Source organism: Micropterus salmoides, unplaced genomic scaffold (assembly GCF_014851395.1).
Source record: "Micropterus salmoides isolate LMB-PRFRI ecotype aquatic unplaced genomic scaffold, ASM1485139v1 Ms_hic_scaffold_1, whole genome shotgun sequence".
Taxonomy (NCBI): domain Eukaryota; kingdom Metazoa; phylum Chordata; class Actinopteri; order Centrarchiformes; family Centrarchidae; genus Micropterus; species Micropterus salmoides.
This window is the reverse complement of record NW_024040040.1, coordinates 15930986-15942027: the sequence shown is the minus strand read 5'-3', so window position 1 is coordinate 15942027 and position 11042 is coordinate 15930986. Positions and strand designations below refer to the sequence as shown.

Sequence of the window (11042 nt, the reverse complement as noted above, 5' to 3'; positions counted from 1 at the left end):
CATTTTGTGGCAATTCTGTTTTTATTAATGTAGAAATACTCTTATCAGTCCACCAAAGTTCTTGTAATCCTTTTTTAGCGGGTTTCATAGTAGCAGTTCCATGTTTGTCAGCTCCTATGGAAGCGCAGAACGGACAGCCTCTCATTTCCAGCTCTTGTAGACAAGCACGATTCTCCCCTCAAACCACATTTGCCCAGTAAACAGATGATCTCCTCTGGTAAGAAAAAATTAAAATGACAACTCCTTATCCAGACAGACTGAATGTTTTCCTGCACTCCAAAGAATCTCAAGGGACATCAGTAAACTCACCCGGATCGTTCTCAGCGATGGTGATGAGGTAAAATAACCCTTTACTGGAGAGCAACTGTGCTACCACAGGCAGGAATCTGTCGGTCACCTCGCGCCCTCGCTCACCGCCGGCCCAGGCAGCCTCTATACCCCTGCTGCCAACCTGGAAGAAAAGCACACACTGTTAATAATATGCACTTGGTCTCTGAAATGAAGATAAAGGGCTGTGCGGAGCTCAACCACCTCTTCTGAAGGGGTGACCACATAGGGAGGGTTGAAGAGAAGGACATCGACTTTCCCACTGAGGCGAGGCAGAAGACACTCCACCTGAAAGGAAAACAGCCCTTAGATATGCGTTTGTGTACATGCTTCTTAAAGAATTCATAAAGCATGTGCATACCTGAAATGTGAATAAAAGCTCACCAGGGATGTGATGACAGGCTGCAGTGACACTTTGTTACAGGATGCTGTCTTTGCTGTGCACTGTGCTGCAGCAGGATTCACATCAGTGCAACTGAAAGAGAAACACGTATGTATTTAAGATTAACGTTAGACTATGACAAGTGTTTTGTCTTTTTTGATTGGTTGCACATGGGGGAAAGTTTGCTTTTCATAAGTGAGTCGCTCACAGGTACAGAGCTGAGGGTCCAACCACTGATGCCAGAAATGCAGACACCACTCCTGAGCCACTGCCCACCTCCAAACACACACATGGGCTACAAACAGCAGAGAAATACCCGGTTTAAAGATTTACAAGGCATATCAAGGTGAACTAAAGGAAATATGTGACGCACTTTAGGTACAACAGGCGAGCCCTGCCTCACCTCATCAGCTGCAGCCTCTCCGCATCTTTCTCCAGAGCGTCAATCAAAAGAAAAGAGTCCTCCGCCGGCTCGTAAACATCCCGGAAGTCTCCTCGTCCAGCGTGGGAGTAAAGTGGCGTGGGATAACTTGTGCACATGTTCACTTCACAGCTGCAGGATATCACTCATTAGTATTAACTAGCCGCCTGCACGTGCTCCTGGCTTGTCACCAGTCCTGTTTTTTAACGCTCGAGTCAGGTTCCCCCCAAAATACCGCTAATATTCAGCACAAAAACTGCATTTTTGCTACCGTGGACAGCGCATTCACATTCCACTTCCGTATAAACGACTTACGTCAACATGACGTAACTTAACCCCTTCTCCGTCAACCAGACTTTTGAATTTTAAGTACATACGTTTGCAAACTGTAATAGTCATGTGGTGTCCGAACAATAATGCTGCGATGATGTGTTGAGAAGAAACCCGCTTGACACTGTTCTTGATCATAAAAGTTTATTACATCAAGGAGTTCAGCATCAATCAATAACAAGCTCTGCAGCAGCTTGGAGAGTGACCCAGCCCGATGGCCACTCTGTCTCTCTGTACATCAAACATAGCTTATATAGGATATGTTTAGGTATCTGTTAGGTACCATAGCAGGGTTTGAGTCTGCAAAATAAAAGGTCAAACCCATAGAAGGGCACAGTACTATTCTGAGGTAACAAAACAAATTCTATAGAAGGGTTCAGTCCCTACATAACCACCAATCACTGCTCTCCCATAGAAGGTCACTGACCCTCTGTCCTGCTGCTACAGTGCTATTTTGAACTGTTATGAGTCAAATGCACAAATATTGCATACCACAGTCATTATGCAGCAGAACGACGCATGTCCGTTATTTTAATATATATTATTAGATTACAATAATGATGCATAAACTTGCAGCAGGATATTTATTAAATGTATTTATCCTATTAGTCGTAATGTACTCAGAGGAGTTCACTGTTTATGCAAGTGTTGAAGAACACAAAGAGTTGTGTCTTACTCAAAAAAGAATCATAGAGACAATTAATTGCCCGTTTAATGTGTGCAACTATTTATATTTTTTGAGTTTTCAGCACTAAGATGAAATAAGTAATAAGTTATGGTCCTTGATTTTTCAAATGTTCAAATGTTATGCAATCCAAATGAAAATCACAACCAACTCTCAATGGTAACTTTAACTACATTAGTTTTTACAATGGAGATAACCCACATGGACCCATCCTGTGATTTTCAAAGAGTTCTCATCTGTAATGTGAATAATAAATACAACAACAAAACAACCTGATTCTAGTTCTGTGTGTAGCAGGGTTCTCATATCTAAGGTTGCCGACCTGTCTTCTGATTTTTCAAGTTTTCCTCATCAGTAACATGGTGAAATAAATGTGAACAATAAATACAACAAACTGTGTGTCGTACACCACACACACCACACAGTGTTTAGTTTGTAGCCCAAACCATTGCTTTAGATATTTAGTCAAAACCAAACAGGTTATTTAGTGGTTTGATAAGGACTTTAAGATTCTACAGTGTTTTCATAACTGAGATTATATAAATTATAAATTGTTGTTTCCTTGCAAGTGGCAATAAGCTGTGAAAATGAAACAATCAGCTACAATAATGGAGAGAAATGGTCTGCTGGCTTCATTAATGCCAATTTAGCCACCAGGCTCTGCAACACCATGAGCAGATTAGTGACCACTTAATACACCTTCAAGCTGAAAACACAAGGACTGCTGGCTCAATAACACATATTTTCCTCATCAGTAATGTGGGAAATAAATTTGAACAATAAATACAACAACAAAACAGTAGCTCTATGTGCAGCTCTGCGACCACAGGTATAGATCACATTATTAAGTCTTCTCCTTGGACTAGGAGAGGAAGCTGCATACTTATATTAAGAGAGCAGCTGATATTTATTTTGGCCTGTCTCCTAAGGAGGTCAGTGTAGTAGGTATCAGTAAAAAGCACTCAAAATTCAGATCACTCATACTGTTCTTACTAAAACAAATTTAAATTAATTTCAAAATGTGAAATTTGTATAGGCCTATTCTGTAAATAGCTTTTTAATGTTTATTGTTTATTTTCATTTTTGTCCTATCTTTCTAAATTATGTTTCATTTTTTCACTGTTTCTGAAACTGCTGCAACATGCAAATATTCCCAGTGCAGGATCAGTAAACTCTTATTTTATTTGAATCATGTCAGGTTCATAAACAATGTCCATCTTACCATTTCCCCCCTGTTTTAGGTGCACACATTTGCATATTTATATTATATATTTATAATATATCTTTAATATAATATTAAATATTCTAAACAATTCAAGTTTGGGCTGTCAGGTTACTTTTGAAACTGAATATTTAAAATAAAAAATGTATTACATTTTTTTTTTTAAAGATAAAGGACAAAAGATGTTTGCAGTTACACATTAACAAGGTCACAGTCATGTTTATTAAATACAAGTGTAACACAAAAAATCTAGCTTGTATTGTTGTGTTACTTTTGTCCCAGCTGACGGGGTCGAAAGTAACAATGTGCCACTTATGTTTAAAGTGAAATTATATGGAAGTCGTTCTACATTTGAACAAAATACCACCTGATATTGATAGACCACACCTGTGAGTTAGTGACCACAGCAAAAATATATCTCTGTCTGAAACATTATCTTTTCAAATCAGGTTTTTCTGAAAAACGTTACTTTCGCCCCCGCTCTCCCCTACAGGTTAGAATCACATACGAGCTCCAACAATAGATAATCACAACGTATGCAAATATCCAATCAGTAATCAATAAAAAGTAGAAGTAATAAATAAATAAATAAAAAGTAGCAGCGGTAATATTACAAAATAGTTTATCTCCAGGCGGCGCCTGGTGTAATGCAGCAAATGCATCTTTAAGTAAAAGACCCCAGCTGGGAGGAGGGTTTTTTTCCCCATAAGCCCCATCTTACAGGTCTTTCAGGAGCAGAGGAGGACACAGCCCCCCTCCTCATCCACTTCAGTGGGAATTATGCTCCAGGTGCCGGGGTATCATGGGCACTGAACCGGGACTGCCGCAGTGCAGCAGGTGCTTTACAAAATGCGAGCGATGCCGCTCTTCCACCGGCTCCCTTTGCATTTGAACCTCTCTGACAGCTTTTCAGTCCACTGCTGAGGAGGTCTGCCTTTGAAACAGAAAACACAACAGAGAGGGAGAGAGGGAGGATTAAACCAGCGATCACAGGTTCTTAGACATTCATGGCATCTGACCCCACCACTGCAAGTTCAACACCATGAACATATCAGTGACCACTAAATACACCATCATGCTGAAAACACAAGGACAGCTAATACTGCTGGCTCATTAATACACATTAAGAAACCATATTGGATTCCAGGAGAATAAAAACCGCTGCTGCTTAAAAAGAGCAACAGCAATTAACTTTTAATCGCAGGTTTATGGAAATGGATTTCCACTTACAGTATGCTTTACATGAAGTTCCCATACTGACTGTGGAACAGTTATTATGAAATATAACAATGGTTCTTTGTTTTGAATTAAAGATTTTAATTATATCAAAATATTTAAAAATATGGCCCAGCTTTAAAAGTGATGGGTCTTACTGCATGATGAATTGAAGAGCTAGAGCTCAACAACACTATACACCAAAGGGACTTTTAACAATGTGTATTCACTATGTAATGAGAAGCCATCGACAGCCTCTACAGTGGCTTCAGATGCAGAATTGATACTTTTCTCTCACACTCTATAGTTAAACATTATAACACATGAGATGAATGAAACACAATAAGTATATTATCTTGATTTACACTGCAAAAAGTGAGCTCTCAAAAACAAGGGGGAAATATTACTGTGAAATGAAATTCTCTAACATAAAAGCCGCCTGGTAAGAAGAAATATATCTTGTCAGACAAAAAACAAGTATATTTTGCCTTCAATTAAGATCATTAATCTTACTTAGATTTTAGTTTGTGTAGTGTAGAGATTTTCATTATTTAGGCTTCATTTTTTATTTAGGCAGGATCTCAATTTCTGTACTTTGCAGTGTAAAAATATTTTGCTGTCATAAAAACCAAGTGAATACATAATGTTACGAGGCTTCATTATATACATGTAGAAATGAATTGTATATAACATAGTGGTAATACTACAGTATATGGGTTAACTCATTGTGTCCTCGTTCCCTTGGTTGGTTTTAAAAACCTCGCGCCACAAGAACAGTTTCTTCCAAAAAGAATCTAGCCTTATCAGCAACAGACACTGACTCCCATACCCCCTTAATCCCCAACTACACGTTAACACGTTAACTGTAAGCATCAACACTCCTGACTCAGTGCTATACATTAACCCAAAACATCTGGACTATGATCTTGCACACTGCAAATATTCTCGAAACTTCATACTGTAAATCTTTTGCACATCCCTGCACAAACATTACAGCTCCTTCATTTACATAACAGTCAAACTGTACATATTATTTTGTATACTCTATTTTATATACATTGTCTATATTTTATATTTATGCTTCTTGACATACAGTATTTTTTGTATATTGTTATGCACCAATATACCAAAGCAAAATTCTTGTATGTTTAAACCTACTTGGCAAAACTGATTCTAATAATATTCAACATTATTTACATTAAAAGATTTAAAGTTAGGATGGTTTGTCTTTTTATAAAACCACTATCACTGTGATCTAATTTAGCTTTAATGACCTGATTCTCTCAGAAACACCAACATTTAATCTAATTTAAACTATTAATAACATTTATTAAAATATACATATCGCTTTGGGATGTTTATTAATACATTAGTTGATTCAAGTGCCAGGTTTATTTGATACAGCCCTTAAAACATATATGATCATTTCAAGGAATATATCATTATCTAGCCTGTCCAGCATTGGAAGGCACTACTGAATTAAGCTGCAGTGCCATCATCCGAAGCACTAGGGGTCGGTGTTGCACAGGAACATGGCTGCTAACGACGTTGAAAACAGAAGAAATATCGTACCCAGGAAATCTGGCATGACGGTTAATAACACTTTAAAATATTTGTATAGCGTTTACATTTAAGAACTTTTCTGTACAACATGTTACGGACACGGTGTCTGACCGGCGGTGCCGTTTTTAAGGTAAACACCCTGTTTCAGGCACTAATGAACTACTTTCCGTGTTAGCTAATAGACAGACAGGTCAGCTAGCTGCTTTAGATTAGCCACTTATTTTAGCTGGCAGCACCTGACATTTAGGTTTCCTATTTGTGCATAAGGTTTCTGCATTAAGTTAAGTTACATAACTAGGCCACGTTACCTGCGGGAAACAGCAGCTAATGTTAGCTCATACTAGCTCCTGTCAAACTGGCCAGTCATCCCGGGTTGTGATGTTGCTCACACCAAAGTTCCTCGTAACGTCAATCAGTTGCACTTGCAGGTGTGACAGTATTTACAGAAATAATTTATTGGTCTATTATAATGGGCACATATCCTAAATATAAATAAGGTTGTGATTGAACCTTCTGATATTTAGCTCCAGCACTAAGAGCCATGCATTTACTTGAATAACTAGGTGTTGGACACTGATACCAAAAAACAAACAAAAAAAACCATTACACAAGTAAGATACCACCGATACCAAAGGTGCGGGTGTAATTGGGAAAACTCAACTGATTTGTACATCTGTGTCTCCTGTCTCTGCAGAGTGTGCCCAGACTGTGTGTGGCCCCAGCCCAGCAACGATGGGCTTCCCACTTACCCATGAACCCTGTGGTCCTGTTTAGCCGCAGCAGGAGGGCTGGGTGGTCCAGAGGCTGGGCGCTTTCATTCTTTTCAGCCAAGGGTTCAACAACATTGTGTACAGAGGAGGCTTATCTCTCTCTGTGACCACACTTCAACTATGTAAAGGTTTAAATTAATGGAGCACTAATACTTGTTTTGTAGATTCTTATAGGGACTGAACTTCTTCTTTCCCGTGCTTGACCAAATTCGTTATGTGCAAAGCCTTAAAGAGACTGTCATAGACATCCTGAACAGTGAGCTGTTTCCCTAGGTGAGATCTTTTCTACTGCATTTTTAAAAAAACTACAACTAAGGCAACTAATGGCATAAACAATTGTGTTTACTATTGGTTTAATTAAACATCTTCATGGCGGAATGAACTGATATTTTCTTGGTCTTTAAATAATGTGACCCTGCAAATTGATTATTTTTCTGCGACTCTTAGATCCTTTAAAAGTTATGTTGATAAGAAGTAGCGATGAAATACTCACTACGCAAGTACTAGCATTTCATTCTGTTACCAATACCTGGTTGGTTATGTAGGGGATCACATTCAGTGAGCTGTGTATAACCCTTTGCTTCACCAGTAATTACTAACTCTGTGTGTGTCAAACAAAACATTTATTTAAATTACTTGCACTTTTTTGCAGTAACAAACCTTTCCAACATGACTCTAAAAACACAAAACATGTTAAAGTGGCATTCACTGTAACATTGCTATGTAATCATAGCAATGTAAACAAATTAAAGCGACTTACACTAACTGCTGTGCATGGCTAATTGGCTAGTTTGTAAAAATCTGTTGATTTACAAAAATTTGTTAGTAATCAAGTAGCACTGTGTTTTTTCCAGCAGGTGGCGCAGTTAGTTTGATATTCATGAAATGATGAGTTGTGTGTCTCTCCAGGCTAGTTATGGTGTAGAGGATCCAGACTATGCTGTGACACAGCTAGCAAAAACCACAATGCATTCAGAACTGGGCAAACTCACCATGGATAAAGTATTCAGGGTAAGAAACATCTGCACTGCTTGGTGTGTGTTACATTGAAACAAAATGATGATACATGTTAAGTACCTTTAACCCGCTGCCTCTCTGGTGTTCAAGGAAAGGGAATCTCTTAATTCCAACATCATCCATGCCATCAACCAGGCGTCAGACAAGTGAGGAATCCGCTGCCTGCGTTATGAAATCAAAGATTAAAACAGAAATGTTAGAGAATCGATGCAGGTAAGACACACACACACACACGAAATAATAACCTGAACGGTTTAACAAGATTTAAAATCAAGCTTGCAGCTAACTTATCCCTATAATTCAGGGGTACTGCATTTAGTAATATACTTTGCAGTACCTTTTCGTTTTCACGTAACCTAAGTAGTAGTATATAAACTTAAAGAAGTTGTTTGTACAGTGATAAATAGTTAATACTGTCACACCCAACCACTGGGTGATTTTAGGATTATTGTGTTTCTCTGGAGTAGAAACATTTGACATCCTTCTTTGTTCTTTGTTTCCTGTGCAGGTGGAGGCTGAGTGCAGGAAGAGAGCCTCCATGCTGGCGTCTAAGGCAACACAGGAGGCGGCCATCAACGTTACAGAGGGTCGCAAGCAAGCCCAAATACTCGCTTCGGAGTGAGAGAAGGCCGAGCAGATAAACAGAGCAGCCGGTTGGTGCATTTTGACCTAAAGAAACTGTTTTACTGGGATTTTCCATTGACTCTGTACACGTATGTAATTGAAGGTCTAGTTAATGTAGGACTTAGGCCGTCATTACACTAAATCCAGAAAGCATTTAATTACGTGCGTGCAGACTGTTACAACACAAGGATTTCATGAGTCAGACTGACAACTTGCAACCACATTTCATCAAGAGGAATGTTGAAAAAGGAGTTTTAAAACCTCCAATGTACTGTGAATCCAAGACAAATCTACTTTTGTTGTACCCTGTCATGCTGTGTTGTCTCTAGGTGAGGCCCAAGATGAGTTAGCCAAAGCAGAGGCCAAATCCAAGGCCATCCGTCTCCTGTCAGAGGCTCTGGCTGTAGAGGTATAAAGTATATTTTTTACGGCCTTATTTGTCATTAAAAGTATTACTCCCTGCATTTTATAGTAACCAGAATTTTGGTTGTGTTCTTGACAGAACTGAGGTGCTGCAGCCTCGCTGAGTGTTGCCAAACAAAACATCTCTGCTTTCTCCAGCCTCGCCAAACAGTCCAACACTGTGCTTCTGCCCACCAACACTGGTGACGTCAGTGGCATGGTCACACAGGTAAACTGTTTTCTGCCCACTAATAAGCTTTGGGACATCTCTAACGATAAATTTCTCCACAAAATATATCTCAAATCTTTAAATTAGGGTCATTGTTTAAAACCGCACGTCATTTTTACACTTTAATTATCGCAATATAATTTTCCTCAATATCAATATAAAAAATGTTCAATATATCGTCAATAAATATTTGGTTTAATTCAGAGTCATGAACAAAATTTACTAATCATATTTGGAATTTTTTTTTTTTTTATCATAATAGTTTTGAATGTTCTCCCTCAGATTTCTTAAGTGATCCACTGTTTTGCATCAAGTGTTTGTCCCATTTTGACCATGAAGAAAAGTTGAACCACATAATTAACCCTCTGGTTTCTTCAATTTTCAGTCAGGAGCAAAAATCTGCCTTTAAACTTGAAAGAAATAACGATTTGACATTTATCGTGATAATTATCGATATCGAATGATATGAAATGTTTTTATCGTGATAACATTTTTGGCCATATCGCCCAGCCCTACTAGCAAGACATAATGCTTTAACTTGTGAGCTTTAGAGGTGATGACAGTCTTTAGTCTAAAGTCTCCTGGTCATAGCTTCATTATTATTCATTATTATTTAACAGACACATACGAGAACTATTCCTTTTAAAGTCATGGGAAAATAACAAAATTTCTAAATTTGAGGTTTTGTGTTTCTGGAAAGGAAGTTGATTAATTAAACTAATTGTAAAGTTGCTTAGTGATGTGATAAAAATTACATTTCTTTCTCTTTACAAGAGCTTCTTTGAATAGAATTATATTATGACAATGGAAACTACTTGATGACTGCAGGTCCGGTCATATGTTTAGCCACTGTTGCAAGTCAGGACTATTAAGCTGTAAGTAACCATAGCAACAATTGTTGAAATTATGTTCACACAACAATGCCAGTTATGTCAGAGGTGTCACGGTATACATATGACGATACTCATGCGTTCTGAAATAAAAACTGGAAATGACTCAACAGAGGAAACGCCACAATACTTTGAGTTGCATCGTTTTTCTCCTCCACCTCATCCATTATTTTCTTATATATAAACCAAGTAGTCATGAAATATCACTTACTTAACGATTGGTAACACTTTCCATCCCGTTCTGCCCTCAGGCCATGACCAGATACAGCAAGCATACAGACAAAGGAAGAGCCTCCAGCTGAGTCAGCATCAGCTCAATAGCAGAGGACGCCACTACTGCTGTAAACTGCAGCAGACACTCAAAAAAAGAGGAAGCAGTTTTCCACAGTTATGGAGTACAATGGCACTGCTTTGTGGACTGTCTGGTGCAAAGGCCACTGTATCTACTGCTGGGCACAGGATGTCAAGTCAGAGGAGCAGCATGACGCCGAGCAAGGACAGCTGGGATAAGGGAGAAACTAAGCGACAGTTAATGTTCCTTGTGTTGTTCAGGTGTTTGTTATCTGAACTAAATCCACTGCTGTGGGTTGGATGTGTGACTGAATATTTCAGGTCTGTTGTCACAGAGTCGCGGCTCATGGTTGAAATATAATTAAATATATTTTCCAAAGCAGTTTGTATATTTTGTTTTATTTTCTATAATGCAGAACTGAAGTAAGTATTGTTTGAGATGTACTTTAAACCTTTATAGCACTTGGTCAATAAAACATCCTTTAAAAGCCTGTAGTTTTAGGAACATACAGTATAATATAATTAATTAGAAATAAATATGTTAATGTTGGGTAAATATGAGCACTAAGAAAAATAGAAAAAATAATTGTCATTAACACTGCATGGTACGGTTTCCCCGCTGATGTAACAGTCTTTGCGTTTGTATTACATCACAGAGAACAGAGAAGAGCTCT

The 11042-nt window shown here is 38.3% G+C and overlaps 1 protein-coding gene and 1 pseudogene across 1 annotated transcript; one reads left to right on the top strand and one right to left on the bottom strand.

Moving 5' to 3' along the window:
* Nucleotides 1-2: 2 nt before the first annotated feature.
* On the bottom strand, nucleotides 3-1423 carry n6amt1 (N-6 adenine-specific DNA methyltransferase 1). The gene is made up of 6 exons (XM_038720467.1): nucleotides 1113-1423; nucleotides 918-1004; nucleotides 712-802; nucleotides 532-615; nucleotides 310-451; nucleotides 3-214 (listed from the first exon to the last, which is right to left on the bottom strand). The coding sequence occupies exons 1-6, from the start codon at nucleotides 1247-1249 to the stop codon at nucleotides 108-110; spliced, it is 648 nt and encodes a 215-aa protein (XP_038576395.1). The 5' UTR covers nucleotides 1250-1423; the 3' UTR covers nucleotides 3-107.
* A 4450-nt stretch (nucleotides 1424-5873) lies between these two features.
* Nucleotides 5874-10750, top strand: LOC119904041 (annotated as a pseudogene).
* The last annotated feature ends 292 nt before the right edge of the window (nucleotides 10751-11042 follow it).